Below are 22,206 nucleotides of genomic sequence, written 5' to 3'. Positions count from 1 at the left end.
TTTTGAGGATATCCCACTTACTTTAAGTATATTTTATACTAAAATAGGCGCCAAGAAGAGAGAGTTTCTTATTTTAAGAGGAAAATCCTCTAAATAGTAATATTGATAAGAATATATACTGATTGGAATATAAAAAGCCTCTATAAAAAAACATATATATCTCACTATCAAAAAAAACTATATTCTTAAATAAAGAAAATATTCTTAATTTTTCAGAAGAATATCATCTAAAATCTTTAAGAAGATTTTTTAAGTATAAAATCTTCTACTTACGAGAATATAATTTTTTCGGTGTACGTAAAAAAAAGAGGAATTGAGGTTCAATGTAGACGCTAAATTTCGACTCGGGTCGTTGGAACAAGTTTCGAGAGACAAATTTTTTAACTACCGGAGGCGGTTAACAAACAATTCGAGCTTTTGCGTTTTTCGAGTCGTTGTCTCGAAAAACTTCAACGTCTCTTCGATTTGTATTTTTGTGACACTTTTAAGTAAATTCTTTTGCAACAAGATACAGAGACTTCTACGTGTAAGAATTTCATTTGTTAACTCTGAACTTTTCAAGTGCGTTTCACGATGTGCGTTATTGCGTAAAAATTTAAAATTTATTTAGTGTTACACTGAAGAAGGCTCAAAGTAAGGGCCCGAAACGTTTGTATTATTGCAAAACTAACAACGGTATGTCTTTGTTATTTTAAGTGTATAATATAATAATTTTTTAAGAACCATTTGAGCTCGATACAGACCTTGTATAATTGTGTTTTTAAGATACAGAGATTTTTACCCATTACTGTGTTAATGAAAACTGAAGATCATCAATTTCAAATGTTGAAACGCATTCCCGGACGATAAATTTTCACCTCTGTGTTTAATATTTGGCTTTGTATTTTTTAAATTCCTCATTAAAATAAAAATAAATAAATAAATAAAACTTATACCGCGAAGAAGTAAAACTCGTGTTCGAATATTATTCGCTGTTTAATCTCTCGCAACGAATTCTGCAAAGAAACTCTCCGAGAACATAAGAAATGTTTTTCTATTTTTAAGATTATTATCTTCTCCGTGAGATTATTTAGAAAAATGAAAGAGAAGACGCGAGGAACGCGCGAGATACAATTCGATACGAAACAACGAGAACGCATCGCGTCGTCATTCGTTCTCTTACCGCTCCGAAGACGGGAGGGAACTTTCCGTCGTGACAACGGACCGCGTTTGAGTGCTGTTGCATATACCGTGTTTGGTTATGGATTTCAATTTACCCGGATCGAACACGCGCGCGCGTATCGACACCCATATCGATTTTGTTCACTCGGTCGCTTCCCACCAAAACCAGCAATATAACCCCCCGCAAAGCATAAATATAAAATTTCTGGGCATTCCATTTCGCGGTGGTGGTCGAAAAGCTTCCCGCCGCGCGCGCTTTCCGTATTTCGTCTTTTCTCCATTCCATCGCCATTCTCCGCGATGGAAAATCTTTCGTCGTTACTGGATTGACCGAGAGAGTAGAGAGAGCCCGTGTATATCTCTCGATGTAATCCCTCGCGGTCGGAGGAGAAAACTTCGTTAACGCGACGTAACCGCGCGTTTTAATTGCCCCGTAAAACTGTGTCGTTCGATATCGAGACCGAAAAACTTCGACGAAAAAAAAAAAAACGAAAAAAAAAAACAACCGGTTATTTTTTTTTACACAGCCGCGGAATTGTGAGAAAATTAAATGACAAATTTCGGCGCCGAATCGATTTGCAAGAAATAACGAAATAAAAGTTTTTTGAGACAATTCGGAGAGAAGCCAATCGAGGTGAAACGAAGAAGATAATTCGCGCAATGTTCGCGAGACGCGAGCTCTCCGAGTTTATCCACCCCCTCCCCCCCTCTTGCTTTTCTCCACGGCTTTCCAGAGAAAGCCGTCTGGTGTTCTCTCCCTCGCGAAGGTGCTCCATCATGGTGGGCGACTACACAGTGCGAACTGTGATTACGGGTTTCGAGTTTCTCCCGCGGATTTTACGACCCTAGCGCGACTCGCGAGACCCCCACGCCCCCCCCGCCCCGTCCCCCTTGCGCGAATGTTCCTCCCCCGCGTTTTTCGCGCGACCTTCCGGAGTCCTTCTCCCACGGCGTTCTCACCCTTGTTACGCCTCATCGCCTCATTCGAGCCCGAGAGAAACGGGAGAAACGCGGAGAAAACGTGCGGCATACGAACTGCGTGGAAATAAATAAATGCCCGTCGGGGAGGGTGGCCGCCGACGGTAAAACGGCGCTCTCGGGGGGGAAGAGATGAATGTGCGAGGAGGGTGGTTGACGAATTTCGGGACCTGTGGTTCGAACCCCCTCGCGTCGTATCGATCCCCATTTCGTCCCGAACGCACCTGTACCCCTCGTACACTCGTCCTTGAGTGCTCGATGATTTTTTTTTTTTTTTCACCACACGTAATCAGTTTCTCTCCCTTAACCCCTCCAATTACTGTTGTTTGCTCTGAATGATGCAAAATAAATAGCAAACACACGCGGTGGTCTCAGTTTCAACCCCTCCAAGCTAAGACCGGCGTGTTCACTTGCCGTAAACGTTTCGATAAAGTCTCTTTTTTTTTTTTTTTTACGAACATATTTTTTTCATAACAAGATATATATATAAGGCCTTACGAGCCATTCTCAAGATGTTTTGAGTAGAAAAATCTGTACGTGTATATATATACATACACATGTAACGAATTCAACTTGTAAATTTTTACAAGTGAGTGTTTTTTGAGTTGAAAACTCAATTCTTAAAATCACACGGGATGCCGGATTTGCATCTCACATATGACAGACCCCGGATACCCCCCCCCCCCAACTAATTTTAAAATTTTCTGCGAAAAATCATCTTGAGAATGGCTCGTAAGGCCTTATATATATATATATATATATCTTGTTATTAATTTCAACGAGCTTTAAGCTTTTTTTTTTCATATTTTTTTAATATTTTTTTCATACAAATATGTATAAATATTTACACATGCAAAATGCAATTCGAAAAAACGTTGTAATAATTGCGCGCAAAACAAAATAACGAAATTGCGCGTGGTCATTTGTGTTGTCGTCTAATAAAATAAATTAACAAACGATTACGTTTCTTTTTCTTGTGTTTGAACAATTTTATTAATTTATTTATTCTCCGCGCAAAGTAACAGTCCGCGAAAGAACTGTGTTTTGTGTGTGTGTGTGTGTGTGCATACTCTCGCGTGTCCGACTTCTACACGTGTCTATTTTTACACAAAATCCTTTTCAAATTGAACAGGAGGGAGAGATGCGGTTTCTTTGTTCCATTTGCGGGGGAACAAAAAGTAAACGTGCTATGTTTGTGCAAACCATAATGGAGGCTCGGTACAAGCCTCAACGTGTCAGCGGCCGCTCGCGCGCGCGCGCGTGCGAAAGCGAGAAAAAGGATTTTCTTATAAAAACGCTGTCTCAACATTCCGAGCACGGAGAACTCATTCGCGTCTTGTTATTACAAACACCCGGCCAAAATTTGCGTTAGCAAAGCTAACCAGAGAGCGCACGTATTTCTCGGAGAAAGGATCGTCGTTATTTACCTCCTCTCGCCAATAGTCGGTAAACCATTTAACCAACATTTAACCATCCACCCTCTCTGGAAAAACCTTAGGGAAAAAAAAAAAAAAAAAGAAAAAACCTCTCTCTCCAATTAGACGAATCAACAGTCGTGAGTCAACTTCGAGAAACGATAACAGTCCGCGCGCCGCCCGGCGGACTTTTGCTTAAATTCTCTTTGTTACCCCTCGGCCGCGAAATCCTTGCGAAAATATTTTTCCGCAATTGAATTACTTTCGCGTGCCGTCAAGTCTCGGCGTCGTGCTTATCCCGGCGTTCTCTCTTAACCACGTCTTGCAGATGTCTAATTAAGCGCGTTAAACGACGTCACGGTTATCCGATACGTCTCTCTCTCTCTCTCTCCGTAGCGAGATATTTAATTTCCGTATATTCCTTTATTTAGAAAAAAAAAAAAAAAAAAAACTGCGCTACAGAAAATTGTGCGTTGTACAAAAGTTGTAGCGTTGTTTATATAATGTAAAGCGTTATTTAGACATATAAAGCGTTGTTAGATAAACGCGAGTGATACAAACGCGCGAAATTTATGCCGCTTGATTATTGCGTAGGGTAAATCAAAATTATGAGACTATTAGTTCTAGCAGTTCGGCTAATGCCGCGCTATGCATAAAGGTAGTTTCTGGCAGTTATATCTGATAGGATATTAACGAAGAATACCTCTACAAGCGAAATCGGCGGTACCGCGCGGCGTAACAAAGTTAAGCCATTAAATTAATCTCCCGGCGTAAATTACTTCAGACACACATATGTATGTACACGCACAGAATGACAATTTCGAATCGAGGCGAGATGGAGAAGACACCACGTCGGAGCGCGTTATTGCGAGGGACGGGCACTTTGGTGTGTTAGATTAACGGTGATTCAATCATTATACGTTAGCGACTTCATTAAAGTTCCATCAAACGTTATCTCGATTCGTGAGAAAACGTTCTCGTTAGCGGAACACCGGTTAAGTGTATCAAATGATAATCACATTCTACTCTCTCTCTCTCTCGCGCGCGCGTTTAAATTTGCACACTTGATCAATAAAGATACAACTTGTGTTAAACACAACGAATTATCAAACACATAACATGCGGAAGTTTGTGAGCACATGTTGCGAGCATGTGTCGACTATATACGTATCGGATCGCGCTATATCTCTATATCGCGAATTGGAAATGTTCGTTTGAGAATAGCACGTTTCATTCAGGAGAAACAATACCGTAGTTATGGCAGTGTATAGCTCGTATACGTGTGTGTATACATATATATATATATATATATATATATATTACACGGGAAAGAAAAGCGGAGATACATCCATCATTCCTGTTTCGTAATTTTCACCTCATGTTTGGACCAAACATCGTTTTGTATCGCGCGCGTCCCCGCTCGTTTCTCGAAAATGGATTTCTATTTCGCCCCGTCGGGTTCAAAAATACATCCCGTCGTTCTCCTCGTTCCCCCCTCCCAACCCCTTTCCTCTTCTCTCTCGTCTCTCGTTTCTCTCTTCTCGTTTTCAGTAGATAGGTGGACCTACGCACGCGGGGGAAACGAACGAGGCACCGGGGACTCCTCCGGATTTCGATTATCGCCGATAACTCGGCTGGATGTATCCCTTCCATACTAGCAGTAGTTTCCGGAAATTCGCCTCGCCCTCGGGATTATCCCACCCTGGGAATTCCCATCTCGCCATCGACGGTGTGTTCCCTCCGACTTCTCCGTCTCTCCTTTTCCCTCCGCTCCGTTCTCTCTCTCTCTCTCTCTCTTTCTCTCTCTCTCTCTTTTGCTCACACGTCTACGTCGAATTTCCCTTCTCTGTCTTTACTCTCACGCTTGTGTCTTCGACTCGCGTTCGATTTGTCCCGAATTACTTCATTGGGTATATTACGTCTCTCCGCATTTTCCTCGCGACGTGTAAGGTGCAAATGGACGTGACGTAAATCTCGTTAAAAGACAGAGTCTGAAGAGTAAAAGCTTTAAGTGGGATTTCTAGAAATGAGCGGGGGGGTCTCTTACACTTGCGTGATTGATTTGTTTGTTTCGCGATTGTAAAAAAAATTTGTTCGTTTAAATTGAAAAATCTGTTTAGAATTTTTGCGCAACGCGAGTTAAATCCTCCTAATTTTGTTTTTCATTCGCGAATTTTGTTGTTCATGCAAACGCGACGCAAACGATAATAATCTTTGTTCTAACCTTGAACTCTATTTCTTGCTTGTTTCCAGAATGCTCGTTTCCAGCGAGGTGGGAAGGCACGTGGTTTCAAAGTGGCGTGAGGCAATCAATAGTAATACTCAAGAACGAGTTATCCACCAAGGGCAAGTGTCTGCACAACGAAGGCGACAAGTTTCTTCTTGTAGATCAGTAAGTGCGATCGAGAGCGTTAATTACATCTTCTCCATTTCAGAATACGCAAATCTATTTTTCGAGAAATTATCGGCGCGCAATTTCTACAAAGCGCTCCGCAAGTGTTTTGTTATTTCAAAATATTCGCAAATAAAGTAACACAAATTGCGCTTAAAAAAAAAATGATTTAAAACAAATTGTTTATATTCGTTTTAATCAAACGTCTGCAGATCTACTGGGTTTTTTTTTTTTTTTCATTCTCGTATCAACAAATAAATCGTAATAATAAAAAAAATAAATAAAAGTGGAGAAAATGATGGAAAACTAGATTGTTTACTTTTGGTTCTATTAAAGGATAACGAAAAAAAAAAAAAAAAAAGAAAAAGTAGATTGTTCGCTCTCGACAAAAACTTAAATTTTCATCTTCAAATTAATCGTATCGTAATAAATAAGTAATCCGGCAGTAGAAGTTCAATACCTCTTCAATTGGATATTGGTTTCTTTAGTGTACATCGTAACGAAGTAAAAAAAAAAAAACAAAACCTGTCCATATTGTATCTATTGGTATTTATTTTAATCTCTTTGTGCACCGCGCAAGCAATTGTAGCGAGACAATTTTTTTACTCTGAAAATTTCTATGGAGCTATATATATATGTGTGTACATGTGTATATATATATATATATATGTATATACACACACACATATATATATGTATATATGTACATATACACACACACATAGGATTCAGATAACATGCACGGTACATGTATCCAACCGATCAAAGCCTTAGTTACTAAAGCTAATATAGCGAAATCGGTCGACCGAATACCCTGAATATTTTCTCTTTTTATCTCGGCTAGCGGTTTATTCAATTCCGGAGAATTGGCGATATCGTTTTAAAAACGTATGGCAACGTAACGTAACCGTACACATTTCAAAACTGTTCTGATGTTTTTTTCTTTTTTTTTTTTTTTTTTTTTCTACCCCCTACAGAACAACTTCGGTCGTTTTCGAGAGAAAAATAATTACAAAAAAAAAAATCAGTCGCCAACGCGGATTTCTTGTTCAGTTTCTTCGCGCGCGTTCTTCTTATTTTCTTCTTTCTGAGAAATATCTGGTGCACATTATTTTGACTTCGACTGGTTTTATTTTCACTGATTAAGAACGTATTATTCAAATCGTGCCGTTTTGTCTCTTCGGTTTCAACGCGGCAGATAGAAGCAACAGTATAGGATTTTTACGTTTTCCAACATCGCGAAGTGCTCAGAATTAATGCTCTGATGTTTTTTTTTTTTTTTTTATTGCTTTTTTTTTTGTTTCAGAAAATCATGCTATCGCTGCGTCGTCATCCACGAGAAGCACTCCAACGTTCTCCAGTACAAAGAGAGTAAGTACCAAAAAAACAAAACAAAACAAACCAAAAAAAAAAAAAAAAAAAAAAATTACAGAAATAGGTACGAGAAAATATGCACACCGTAGAGTGGCTCGTCGTTACTTCGCCGGATCGATAACGATTTGCCGTTAGCTTTCCGCTTGTTCATTAAAATGCCGATCGTTAATTAAAATCCGCGCGATGAGACGGCGGAAGAAGAAAGACATAATGCCGTAGCGAAGCGTCTGGAAATTATTCCTGGACGTAACGATTTTCTCCGCCGCCGTCGCCGTTGCCGTTGCCGCGCGCGAACGCAATGAGCGCTCGACGTCACAGAGTAGTTGCAGTTACGAAAACGGATTCGCTAATTCCGTCCCGCGACTGCCAATCTCGTTTACCGTGTAAAGAAGATCGGGGGGAACACACATCCCGTCCATCCCCGTCTTCCCTCGACGTTCCGTGGATATCCTATCCGCCTCGTTAATGCGCTCATCCGAGCGAACTCGTCGAAACACGATAATAATTTCTAACGAAACGCGCTAGTTCGCACTTCGCATATTCGCCGGATTAAAAGTACGGGCACGTCGTCCGCTTCCGGTTGGTAACGTTACTGCAAAATCCCGGCGCAGACAGTCTCTCGGGAGAACGTTAAATGTATATATATATATATATATATATATATATATATATATAGTTGTTAAATAAAATAAATGTATATATATATAGTTGTTAAACAATCGTTCAGATATAGATTTAGTAAAGCGTGTGGGAAAAATTGTAATATAACAAAATAAAGTGTGATACACTTTTTTTTGAAGTTTTCCACGATCGCGATTAGGTTGAAAAAAAAAAAAAAAATAGAAAGCCGGAGATTCCAGGTTCGGCTCCTGGCTGAGGAATTTTTTTCGCAATATTTTAAATCAATTAGAGGGGGTATTCGGGGTCTGTCATATATGAGATGCAAAACTAGCATCCTATATGAATTTAAGAATTGAAATTTCAATTCGAAAAACACACGTGAATTTACTTATATATGTGTACACACATATAAGACATATTTTCCGCACAACATCCTGCGAACGGCTCTTTAAGACTAATTATTTATTCATTTATTAAGTTTAATAAACTTTACGAGCCTGAGGAGATCCTCAATTTAATATTGATTGTAAAAAAAAAAAAATAATTGAATAAAAATTTAATACGATCTGTATTACATCTGCTTGCGCGTAAAATCGACGATTGTGTATGTCGGTTTTTCGTTCACGGACGAACATCGTACGAGAGCGCGACGTCACGAATTGTAATCGCTCGTATTATAGAAATCGTAGTTGAGTAGTTTTCTACGTGCGCAACTATATTCCGAACGATCTCTCTCGGAAGAATACTTTTGCAGTTTTATCGAATATCGAGAGTTCGGCGATAGGATAGGAAGCATCAAGAAAGTAGTAGTATAGCCCGAAGTTTCGTTCACCTAAACGCGATAGGGAGCGTCTCTACCGGTGGCGCGTCCACGTTTTCGGACTCGTAGCTCCACGGGAAAGAAAAAAGCGCAGGTCAACATGTACGCGCGAGCGGAAAAAAAGCGCGACAGCGTCCGCGCGCTGGATCCGCCTCCGTACGTCTCGCGTCGGCATTTTTCGACGATTTGTCAAAGTCCCTCGTTTTTCTTCTCTCTTCTCTTCGTTTTATCGGGCTTTAATCTGCATAGTGTCACGCCGCGGGCACCGTCGCTCGCAGACTGCCTTCGGTGAGCACAGTTTGTCGCCGGGAAAAATGGGGGAACACTCCTACCTACCTCTCTCTCTCTCACACACACACACACACATACACACCTATTTCGGCGCAAATCCAAGCATCTCGGTTGCGAGAACGTCAAAGCGCGGACGAGTGAAACGTCGAAGCAAACGCAATACTTCCACAAAGGACGTGTACTTTATTAAAGAAACGCGAGATTTGCTGAAAAACTCAGAAGTCTTTATGTTCATTATATGTTCAACTAAGTATTAAGGTCGAACACAAGGCAACACGTACATATATATATATATATTTTTTTTTTTAACCTTGTACCTTTTTACCATGCAATACACATGGAGATTTGAATTAAATTCAATTCGAAAATTCATTGCAACATGATGCCTCGAGTAGTCCGTTGAATAACATACGCTATAAATCTGCACGAACATCTCGCGACACGACACATTTGAATTTATTATTTTAATATAATATCTCAAAGTAGACGACGTGAGAGCAATTTTTGCAATTCTTTCAAACGCTTATACATCAGTAAACACAGTCGTTGGAATTATTTGAGTTAGAAAAGAAGCTTTAAACGAAAGAAAGAGAGAGAGAGAGAGAGAGAAGAAGAGAGGGATCTCGTCGCCAATAAAGAGGCAGACCGAAGACAAAAGTCTTTTGCTCGTTTTTTCACTGTGTGGCCGCGGGGTAACACCTGCGTGCAGAAAAGTTAAGTCTCTTCGCGGTAGACGCCGGCAGTTTTCTGCGCGGCAAGGGAGGGGGGGGAGAAAGAAATCGAGGGAAATATCCTCGGTTAAACTTCCACCGCGCGCCGGCTATGAACTTGCTACTCAGGAAGATTCGTCATCGTCCAACTCGACCTTCTTCTTTTCCTCTCTTCCGCCGACGGCCATCGCCCGCCCAACGACGACTTTCTCTTCACCGCGCGCGTCTCGCGTCGTCGCCGGCGACGATATAGAAGAACTTTTCGTTATCCGGCAAAATTTTTATTAACGTCGTGATTCCCCGCGGGAGAGTCTCGTAAAAAGAGATGTAACCGCGATTATCGTCGGGTTCGTTCGAAAAATGATACGCGCCGTAGCGGAAGATTTGCTGCCGCGGAGGAACTTTTTCGTGTGTGGGCGAAGCGAACCGAGTAATAGGACGGCTTGTAGAGGCTTTCATTCACTTTGCGCCGTACGAGTGATACGTTATCATCAGCGATATACGAAATCCGATAACGGTAATATTGCGCTCGGGAAAATTGAAGTTTCCGCGACGTTACAAGACTTCTAATCGGAGTCTCTTCCGCGAGTGATCGTATAACAATATCATAATCGTCAATACTATATTTCCCTTTACATAAATCCCGTATCATTTTGTCAAGCGCGCGATGTACGCGAAGAAGTTCGCTATAGATTTGCATTATGTTTTGTTTCGAAATAAGATTACTCTTTTTTTTTTTTTTTTTTTTTTAAAATAGAATTTTTTAAATTTTTTTTTTTTTGTATCTATTGGATTTTACAAGAGCAAAATACTATATTTCCCTTTACATAAATCCCGTATCATTTTGTCAAGCGCGCGATGTACGCGAAGAAGTTCGCTATAGATTTGCATTATGTTTTGTTNTTTTTTTTTTTTTTTTTTTTTAAAATAGAATTATTTAAAAGCCGCCCGTTCGAAAATAATTGGATTTTACAAGAGCAAAATAATTTTTTGCTCTTATTTAAAATAGAGAAGAAGAAAAATGGAAAAAAAATAATTTAAATATATTTTAACCGAATACCTACAGTTAACGTTTAATATTTACCGTTTGTAAATTAATTTTTCTGATCTTTTTCGTCATATTATTTATTTAACATGCGTTTCTGTAATATTCAATACTAATACGTGATGTCGCAAATTTTCGAGTAACGAATATTGTTTCGGGAAAATTTGGCTCGCGAATTTAATAATAAAATGATATTGTAACGACACAAATTTATTATTATTATTATTATTATTATTATTATTATTATTATTATTATTATTATTATTATTATAGGCTGTGTTTGACAACTGGAGCGTGTGTATAATCTTAATTAAATTTTCCTTGCAGCTTACTGTCACACTAGGAATTCTTTGGCGTCTCTGTGCTCGTTTATTACGGGGGATGCGTTGCTGTACTCCATGTTCCGCGAAGAGGCGCCTCCCGTGGCGTGTCCCTTTCGCGGACCGATGACTTTTTCATACAACCGTGGCCACGGTACGTGTTCTAATCCGCCGAGCAATGTCGACACCTGCACAGACGACAGCAGACTTCTGTTCAAGTACCAGGCTTGTCCGGACATACCGGCTTCGGAAAGCGCAGGTAAGACGTTTCTTCTTCTTATCGCGCAAAAGAAAAACTTCTACTTTTATTCCGTAAAAAAAAAAAAAAAAAAACAAATCTATTTGTGTGCGAAAAAAAGCGTCAGAAGTTTGAGAATCGTGAATTGTTTCGAAACAATTGACGATAAAAAAAATTGACACTTTTTTTTTTAATTCGAAATGTGATTCTCTCACGTGATCCCAATAATGTGCGCGTACACAATTTGCGTTTTGTTATTAGTATTAATAATTTTGTTAAACTTCTCACAAATTACAAACTACAGTAAACTAAATTCCCTGCATTTAATTTATAAGCCGCTTTACAACCAACGACCAGCATATTTCTTCGAGAGAAATGTTTTGTTATAATATTACCAATTACATACGTATAAATATAGATTCGTGCAGTGCGTATTTCTATTAAATAAATTATTAACATACCGTTTCATATATTTTCACATTTTTCAGTTCTTTAACTCACCGTGTGTACGTGTTCGTGTGTGTGTGTGTGTGAAAACTGTATATTTCATAATAATTTATTATATAATATAATTACAATCAATACTCTGTTGTGAAATCGCTTATTTATTTACATCGAATATTTACGTTATTCGAATCACGGTGAATTTTTTGTTCATTGATGAAATTAGAACGTAATTAACGCGGCGCGTAAGAGAGAGAGAAAGAGAGAGACAGTTGTTGCAGTGATTAATCGAACTCTTTGTCAAAAGATCGATGCGCCGTTTAATTGTTACAATTTAACTTGAGTAGTACAGCTTATTAGGATGATTGGCATTTCGTGTTAACAGTCACTCGAGAGCGACTCTGCGCGCGATAGGCCGCGCTCGCCCCATCATCGAGGGGGGGAAGGGGAGTTTGTATATCTTGCGCGCTTCAATTAAACACTCGTTACTTGATGGATTCGCATTTAATAACGCGAGGCACAGCGAGATTAAATTTGTACTCAATACCGGGCTTCATGTGTCCACTTTTGACCGATGTGTGTATTCAATTTAATATATTGCGGTTTAATCGATGTCGTCGCGATAATCCGTTTTCAAAGCTAAGGGATATAGCGTTGCCAATTATACCAGTTAGTTACATTGCAAAATGTGTGGGCAGCGTCTAAATATTCATCAGGCCGAACATCGATTCCGGTTCCGCTATTAAGGCCACCAGATGATAAAGGAGGTAGGGGGCGGCGGTGAGGAAGGTATATAATAGAATAGAATATTCATTTCGCGAATGTCCTTTCAGGGTTTAATAATTTACATGAAAAAAAAAACTAGTTGAAGAAGTAGTACTTTTTACGCTTCGCATTGCACAAATATTCAAATTAACTTTCGGAGTTTGACGGGATTAAAATCAGGATTTATCGATAACATCACCGTGTGCAATACTTCACAAAGTGATTTGCACTTGTCATGCATCAAAGAAGACTCGAACGCGCAACGATGTGTGCGTTATCATATTTTTTGTTTTGTCACATCCCGTCGCCATACGCCGTTGCAGCTTGGTTTTGTCATACAAAAAAAATCGCACGGTATCAAATATTTTGCATTATAAAAAAATTATTAAACTTTTTTTCCGCTTCTCTCTCTCTCTCTCTCTCTCTCTCTCCGTTCTTTTTTTTTTCTAAAAAGAAACGTTTCCATAGCTCGCATCAATCGAGAAAAATATATCGACAATTTTGTTATTTTCTATTTTCTTGTTCAATTAAACGTCTCCCGGAATATTCAATGCTGCAATTTTCGGCGGCCATTGATTTTATCATAACCTCGCAATATCTCGCATATTCGCGATATTACGCAAGGGATTAAAAAAAAAAAAAAGAAAATGTATAGATAGACGTCATGTAAATACAGCGGAACAATGTGAATGGAGAGGAAACCGAGAGAGACTAGCGTGTGCGGCTTTATATATACCTGTGCATTTTCTTCTTCTATTTTTCTCGTCGCGTGTGTGATCGGATTTACTTTCGATGCGCTTTGGTATACCCGCGCGTCCGCGCGTTTCAAACACCCAGTAAAATGGAAACGATTTCGGGCTCGAAATCTAAAAACGAACGAATCGTACCTTTAACGAGCACTTTGCGGAAAAAGAAGGGAGAGAGAGGGGGGGGCAGCAGTAAAAAAGCGGTTGCGATTCGGTCAGGCGACAGATTTTTTTTTCCGAATTAAATTGAAACGCACGCGGGTATTTATAACGATCCTTTCATTCTGAATCCCGGCGTTTCGCGCGAAAAGGGACATCGTCAACGCCTTTCGTTTCTCCCGCCTTCCCGTGCAACCTGTTGAGAAACCGATTTCTCCGACTAGAGCCGATTCGATGCGTATCGCTCTCTCGCTCGCCGGTCGGCGAATAGATCATTCGCAGAATGTGAATCAATTTTTCATGTGGTTTAGAAATTTTTCATAATTCGGGTGTAACCGATTTAAACGTTTCGCATATATAGAAAATCGGTTTTATTACACGCGCGATCGCGTGTTTTCCAAATTTCTCACGACACGTAATATTTCAACCAACAACGCGTGTCTCTCTTCACAATTAAATCGATTTGATCTGAATTTGAAACGCCGGCGACTGTTTGAAATTTTGTATCGCGGAACACACATTGTTATTGACAGCAATTGTTTTGTTTTGTTTTTTTTGTTTTGAAAAATCGTGATTACTGTAGTGCCCTTTTTTTTTCTCAAATAGAAACGCCTATAAATAATATGTATTATTAACCCCAAACGCGATTATTGATTTTTTTTTTTCCGACGGGTTTGCTTTGCGAGCGTGTTTAAGACGTATTCGCGTTCAAAAAAGCGAGAAATCGGGTTTTCGCAGGATATTTTAAAAGACGCGGAGACGCGGAGGGAAATGATGAGGAACGAGATCGCACAGACATAGAGAGAGAGAGAGAGACAGAGAGAGAGAGAGAGAGAGAGAGAGAGAGAGAGAGAAGTATCTGAAGGTCTAGAAATAGAAGGTTTTTTCCCCAAGCTGCACCTCTCAAATTACTCGAAGATCAAAAAACCGACTCCACAGCGGTCGAGCGAGATAAAAAGGCGAGGAGGCGCCGACCGCGACGGCGGCGGTGAAAGAGCGAGTCGCGAGAAAGGGTCTCAGTCGTCCGGAAAAAAAAAAAAAAAAGGAGGGGGGAGGGAAGCAGACTTTCTCGCGCGCCGCGAGATGTGATTTAGATACGCGTCCCTCCCCCCCTCCCCCCCGTCCCCCCGAGATCCCGTCGTCGTTGCCTCTATTCGGGTTCTAGAGCCCGGAAGGCGACTAGAGGATGAAGAGAAAAGAAGCAGAAAGAGAGAAGAAAGAGCGCGAGGCCGAAATGGCGAAGCGAACTTGCGGCGGTTTGAACGATAGCATCTCTCGCTCTCTTTGCGCGGCCTCGAGCCCGCACACACAGTCCGGCTTCGAACCGATAATTGTCGGTCCCGTCGGTCGCGTCGCCGAGAAAGCCGAAGGGATCTCGAGCGGCGACAGCCTGGAGAGAATCCCGGTATCGTTTTTCACGCGGAAATCTCCCTCCTTCTCTCTCTTTCTTTCTCAAGAAAACGTTCGCCGCTGCCGCCGTCGAGTCGATCGCTTGTTCGCTCGCTCGCTCGCAAAGCTTTCCTCGCTTCTTCTTCTTCTTCTTCTTCTTCGTCTTCTTCTTCTCTCCGGGCGCTTCATTCGTCTTCCTCCGACCGCTCCTTTCCCGTCCGTCGCTGAATGCCCAGGTTTTCCCAATGGCGCTTTAAGAAGCGCTCGGGGAAGCGTCTTTACGACGCCCGGCGTCGCCAACGACGCGCCGCCACCGCCGCCGCCGACGAACGAGCTCGCGCTCGAAACATTTTTGCGGCAAATAACGCCGGGGGCATCCACAGCGATATCTTCAAACACACCAAACACGCCCCCCGGATCTATCGGGATGTCTTTCAACCACCGACCCTCTTTGACGAATTTTAGGTCAGCGTTTTCTTTACGGGAATTTGTATGCCGAAATAGTTTTTCCACGTTGCGTCCACAAAGTGACGCGAAAATTCCCTAGTTCCGGAGAAAAAAGCGCTCTTGTTTGTCGCGCAATTCGAATAGGCGCGTATACGACGCCGAAAAATTGTCGTGTCTTTTTCTCTTACGATTTTTCAAAATCTAACGTGTTTTTTTTTTTTAACAAAGAAGAGAAACGCAGAAATACGTTCTGAAATCTGGCTCGGAAAAGTTGTTTTTTTTTTTCGCGTATGTATTTTCTTTGAGAAAGAAAATCTTTCTCGTAATTTAACACAAATAATTCAATAGATTAATGTTTCCTCGAGCATTCGGAATGTTTTTCCTCGCAAGAGTTCTCGAATGGCGCGTGTGTAATAAATAGATAGCGCGAGCTCTTCTTTTTTAATTTCGTGAAAAAAACGCGTCTCTTTTCTGGATATATATATATATATATATAATTTTGATACACGTTTATATGCGAAATTTTCTTGTTTTACACTTTACAGCGCAAACAGAATTATAGAATATAATAAAGCGAAAACATCAAAGCAAGCAATGAACCGTAAGCATCAGCAGGCATTCAGCCCGGCATTCGGAACTTCTGCCTGTTTTTAATCTCTTTCATGCGTTTCTGCTTTCATCAGTTTAAATGTGAATGCATTTCAAAAGCTCGGAAATCCTTCCTATTAGTTTTCGCGCTCGTAGTTATATATATATATATATATATTTCATACGCCCCTGAAATAACTTTGATCGAACTGAAATTATATTATATGAAAATCACATTGAAAACCAAACTAATCCGGATGCGCGTGATTATTATTATTTCGTTGAATAAAAAATTTGCAATATCTTAAAAAAACAAAAAAGAAAAAAAAATAAAAAATTTACAACATCTTAGATCAAAGCCGAAGAGAAAAACAAACCGAAAAAACACACGATTGGATGTTTTTGTTTCTCCGGAGAAAATTTTTTTATATGGTGTACGATGATGTAACAAATACGTTGTTTTACGCGCGCTAAATTACATCAAATGTTGTACGTAGCGGCGGCGAGGAAGTTGCGCGATTTCTATCTAGCGATGATTGTTCGAGGGGTGGTAAATCTCTCTCGTGGGAGAAATGCTGATGTATCATTCACTTTTCCGTCAATTACGGATCGCCAGATACGTTTTCATTAAAATTGCACGCGGCGAATAAAAATCCGGTAGCGAAGTGAAAATGGATATCGAAGTATGGCCGGCGGCGGGCGAAACGGATGGTCAGTAATCGCGGCAGCCGTTTTTCACGTGGAAATCATGGGCGGCGGTGGCTCGTCGTACAATCGCTCGGAGGAGGACGTCCAACCATACAGGACGTTTTCTCGCCTCTCTCTTTCTCTCTCGTCTCGTTTGCCCGCTTTTTCTCCGTCCGTTTGCATTGGCTCGTTTCTTCAATGGCGTTTCCAGAAGTGCGCTATCGAAATCCTCTTTACGAGGCGGCGCTTCTAGCCTCCTACGAATGGCAGATAATGGGCGCAACGAGAAAGAGTTGCTTCAACGACCCGCCACAGAATCGGGCATTAAACTTTAGCTGCGGGGGGTATCGTCGTATCCTCTCTCTCTCTCCTCTCTCCTCCCTCCCTCCCCCTCCCACAGCGTCAAGCTGGAACATCGCCATTTCTGTGATTCGAAAGTGTATAAGAAAAATAACGCACAAGAGACATCGGAGAGACAACAAAAACCCCCGTCCGTGATTTATCGTGTAGATTATCTCTCTCGTCATCAGTGATTGTGCTATTGTTCGCGGACGCAATTAATTATCCGAATAAAGCAAACAGAAGAAGATACACGCGAGCGAAAGTTAATAATGGCGATTGATTTTTTTTTTATTTTTTATTTTTTTCATCGAAACCTACCCGAGTCGAAATTTAGCGTCTACATTAAACCTCAATTCCTCTTTTTTTATGTAGGAGTAAGAGAGAAAGTAGATGCTACTTTGACGCTGCTATACGTCCAAAATTTCCTTTTTTCAAAAATTTAGCGTCTACATTGAACCTCAATTTTTGAAAAAAAAATATTTTGGACGTATAGCGGCGTCAAAGTAGCATCTACTTTTTTTCTTACTCCTACTTTGAGCCTATCAGAGCCTATTTTGAGCCTATCAGAGCCTGCAATGCGCAGTCTGATCTGAGAATTGAACCCTACTTTAAAACTTTAGCAGGAAAAAAGGAAATTTCGGACGTATAGCAGCGTCAAAGTAGGATCTACTTTCTCTCTTACTCTTACATAAAAAAAAGAGGAATTGAGGTTCAATGTAGACGCTAAATTTCGACTCGGATGTCGACAGACATGTTAAAAAAAAAAAAAATCTCGCAGTATCCACATTAAGATGTAACGTCTTAAAGATCTCATTCGACGAAGTTGCTTTGAAACTGGCGGAACCGTTAAGTGAACGTCATTAAGAGTTTTCCTTTCCAATTCTTTGTCTGACGAATGGGGTTTTGTTGCTCGGCGAGTCGCTCTCGCAGAAATAAAACTTTGAGATGTATATCGAGCCAAAGCTACGGCCGCGCGCGCGCGCGTCCCGCTGAAAGCGAGTCTAGCGTGTAAAACGGCTGAAACTTCGAAAGCACGTTTAGCGCTCGGAGCGTCAAACTCAAATTCATTTAATTTTGTTGCTCCAGACAGTTTAAACATAGGAGCGCGCGCCGGTGTCAGGCCGCAACCGTGCTTCACCATTATCTTGTAACACACTTCGAAACGCTAAATGCGCTTTCGAAGTTTCAAATGCTTTACACGCTAGACTCGCTTTCTGCGCTTCGTGCGCTTTAAAGAGCTGGAGCACACGCGTTGTGCAGATTTAAACGGCTCTCAACGACGAGCGTCGAGCGCGCTCACGTTGACAATTTGCTAGTTTCGCACGCGCAAAGATCCACGCCAATATCAAGCTCTCCGCGTTTCTCGGATGAGATTAGGAGAGACTCTTGACCATTTAGACTACTTAACGACGACGAGAAACAGGTAGGAAATTCTTAGACTGAGAGGAGCACGCACGTGCGCGAGAACAATTCAAAGGAACACCGAAAAAATTATATTCTTAAGTAAGTAGAAGATTTTATACTTAAAAAATCTTCTTAAAGATCTTAGATGATATTCTTCTGAAATTAAGAATATATTCTTTATAGTTGAATGTATTTTTTATATTTTTATATTATTGAAATGTTATTTGCGACTGAAGAAGACTCCAGTTAGAGTCGAAATATTTTGCGTATTTTTTATATATGTAAGTGCTGATCATTAAATCATTATATTTTTATATTAATATCTTTTTTTGGCTCGATGTGACCTTTTTCATTTACTAATTTACTAATATATTCTTTATTTAAGAATATATTCTTAATTCAAGAATATAGTCTTTTTCGATAGTGAGATATGTATGTTTTTCTATAGAGGCTTTTTATATTCTAATCAGTATATATTCTTATCAATATTACTATTTAGAGGATTTTCCTCTTAAAATAAGAAACTCTTCTTGGCGCCTATTTTAATATAAAATATACCTAAAGTAAGTGGGATATCCTCAAAACAAGAATACAATTTTTTTGGTGTACGTGTATGTATATATATATATATATATATACCAAAAAAATTATATTCTTGTAAGTAGAAGATCTTATACTTAAAAAATCGTCTTAAAGATTTTAGATGATATTCTTCTGAAATTAAGAATATATTCTTTATTTAAGAATATAGTCTTTTTCGATAGTGAGATATATATGTTTTTCTATAGAGGCTTTTTATATTCTAATCAGTATATATTCTTATCAATATATTACTATTTAGAGGATTTTCCTCTTAAAATAAGAAACTCTTCTTGGCGCCTGTATTTTAGTATAAAATATACCTAAAGTAAGTGGGATATCTCTCCTCAAAACAAGAATACAATTTTTTCGGTAGAGAGTTTTAAAAAAGAGACGAATTTCGAGTTGAAGAATTTTGACGTTTGTTGACGACGCGTGAACGTTCTCTAGCGTCTAGTCGAGCCGCTGGTCGAGATTTTTTTCGACCGAGCGATCTCCTCAGTTCGCTCGTAATTATTACGTTCAGCCTTGTGGTTTCTTCTACGTGTTTCAGTTGAGGAGCTGGAATGTCTGGCCACCTGGAAGGAGGGTAGCAGCCGCTACTTGGTCGGCCGTCTGCATCACGGACACGCGTCCAGCAACGAGGATCGATACCGATGCTTCGTCTACGAGAAGGCGAACCAACCGGTGCAGAGCAATTTAAACAGGGCCGCGATAGGCATAGGTGTCATGGATCACGAAGTCACCGTGCCAGGTGGACCGGTTTCCGAAGGTACGACCGAGATGTACCAGGTGGCTCAGAGCGGCGACGCTACGTGTAACGGCCTGTTCACTCCCACGGAAGGTTCGCGAACAATGATGCTGAAGAAAGGTGAGTGTTGGACTCTGTTTCCGCGGCTCTTTCTCGCGTGCCGCAAAAAAAGTGGTTTTATCTTTACAACAACCGTCGCGATTTATTTATTGGATTTCGAAGTTGAACACACACATCCGATATTTTCTATTTTTATTCAAGCTCTAATTTAATTGGCGAAATCAGCAGTTTCTTCCAGAGTGATTTTTGTTTCTTCTCGCGAATTGATATTTTGAAAAAATAAGAACAGCGCAGATTTGACATCACGTCGGCGAAATGTCGACTGTGTTTTTACTTTTAATTAAGACAATCCATGTAATAAAAAAAAAGAAAGAAAGAAAAAAGATCGATCGCGTGCGTGAGAGAGCAATTTAATCGTCGAATAATCAAGCGTTGAAGATTGTTTTGGGGAGTTGGCGCAATATGAACATTTTAGCGAGCGAAAAAGTTGCGGCAGTTAAAAAAAAATGTTCAATTATCATGAGATATCGTATGATAATAAATCGTATCAGCGAAGAATCGTATTTCCCGTCTAGTTGCGCGATTCATCATCGTTAAAATTTTTCCCATTTTGTGTGTTGCCGTTCTCTCTCTCTCTCTCTCTCTCTCTCTCTCTCTCTCTCTCGTAGATTTTAATTATTACAGTGTAAATACGTGCTTGACGAGGATTCCCATCGGGACACGGACGTTTCAATTTATCGTTATTTTCTAGCTGGCTGGATTTTCGAAATTTTTTACGACTCTCTTTCTCTCTCTCCTCTCTCTCTTTCTCTCTCTCTCTCTCTCTGTCCGTCTGTCTTTCTCGGACATGCGAGAGCATTGTGTAGTCGCGGACGATGTTACATCTTCTCGCAACGTTGTGTTTACATAACGATCGCACGCTCTTCCCCTCCTCGCGCGCGTAACATCTTAAGTGCAATGCCTCCGCAGCACTCAACAATATTAAATTATAACTTGCAAAATGCAAGCCGGAACGCCTCGCGCCGTCATGTTTCGCGGTAATGTAAATGTATACTTTAAAGAATTGCTAATCAACGTATACGGGTTTTTCATTCCATGAATAAGAAGAGCGTGTTTGCGCGACGTCTGGGCAGAGGGCGAAAAGGGCGGTGCGCGTCCTCACCCACTCCCCCCCCCCCCCGTCCTCCTCATCCCTTCGCCGGTCCGTTCTCGCGCGCAGCGTGCGCATTTCCGTCTTACTCGCTTTTCATCTCGCAGCTCTTGCAATCCCATTTCAGCTCCGTTAATGGATTCATATATAATTACCGGGGCTTCACGCTCGCGCATTACGCTTGATAAATATCATCGCGAAAGGAAAGATATGAAATTCTCGGGCGATAAAGCCGAGGGACTTCAGTCGCGAAGAGCCCCCGCCGATCGAGCCCGCTCGCGCGTTCTGGCTATTCCCTTCCCTTTCTCTTCTTTCTACTCCCCCCGGTCGCTATTTGACCGTGCCCGTTTTTCTCTGTCTCGATTTCCAGAATTCCCGTGTTCTCGCGCCCGGAGGATAAATAACGTCGGATTAAACATCTCTCTCCCTCTCTCTCTCTCGTAATGCAACCCTTTCTCTCATCTCCAAAACCGGCGTTCCGAAAGCTTTTTGATCCGAAACGTACACAAAGATATTTCACAGTTTTAAAAAAATGTAACCCGTGTTTTCTCAATTTTCGCCGTTATCACATCCGGACGTACACAGGTAGTAGTAGGCCGCGCGATACCATTACCTCGGCGCGTAATGAATCGCTCGGCGCGATGCTCCATCGCGATATCCCCCACGAAATTATCGAACGCGAACCACCACGATGATAAACAGAGGTCGGACGTTACTTACCGTAGCTGCTTGTATCTGAGAGATGATCGGTCAAAAAAAATCGAACGTCCGCACGCGCCGTTACACACAACTCAAACAACGCTACACACTACCTCCCCTGTCCTGTAAGTGTAGGTAATCAGAAAAACAATTTTGGAAAGTCCCATAACCCGTCACACCGTGTAGATAACGTTATTTAACAAATGATACAAAGAGCGATTGATAAGTATCCGAAACAACGATAGTATCGCATCGCTGTTGTGTTGCCAACAAGTTTCATCTTTCATACACTGAGAAAAAGATACTATTAACTGAACTAAATGCGTTTAGTTGAGGTTCAGTTTGTTTTTTGAAATACTTGGTTTTTTAATTCAAGCATATGGTAATAAAGATAACAAATTCGTTTAAGTTGAATTAACAATAGTGGTAATGAACATATTTAATTCACTAAAAACCATGAATTGTTTTGTCGAACATAACCCGAGTCGAAATTTAGCGTCTACATTGAACCTCAATTCCTTTTTTTTTATGTAGGAGTAAGAGAGAAAGTAGATCCTACTTTGACGCTGCTATACGTCCGAAATTTTTTTTTTTTTCTGCTAAAGTTTTAAAGTAGGGTTCAATTCTCAGA

At 40.6% G+C, this 22,206-nt stretch overlaps 1 protein-coding gene across 1 annotated transcript in view; it reads left to right on the top strand.

The window, feature by feature from the left end:
- Positions 1-22,206, top strand: part of LOC109856623 — a 285,949-nt gene that overhangs the window by 209,588 nt on the left and 54,155 nt on the right. Inside the window, exons 4-7 of the mRNA XM_020432093.1 lie at positions 5,808-5,946; positions 7,253-7,317; positions 11,135-11,386; positions 19,469-19,786. Of these exons, the coding sequence (XP_020287682.1) occupies positions 5,808-5,946; positions 7,253-7,317; positions 11,135-11,386; positions 19,469-19,786 (774 nt within the window). The remainder of the gene's footprint in view (positions 1-5,807; positions 5,947-7,252; positions 7,318-11,134; positions 11,387-19,468; positions 19,787-22,206) is intronic.

This window comes from Pseudomyrmex gracilis, unplaced genomic scaffold, assembly GCF_002006095.1.
Source record: "Pseudomyrmex gracilis isolate BER0280 unplaced genomic scaffold, ASM200609v1 scaffold_126, whole genome shotgun sequence".
In the NCBI taxonomy this organism is placed as follows: Eukaryota; Metazoa; Arthropoda; class Insecta; order Hymenoptera; family Formicidae; genus Pseudomyrmex; species Pseudomyrmex gracilis.
This window is presented reverse-complemented; position numbering and strand designations above follow the sequence as displayed.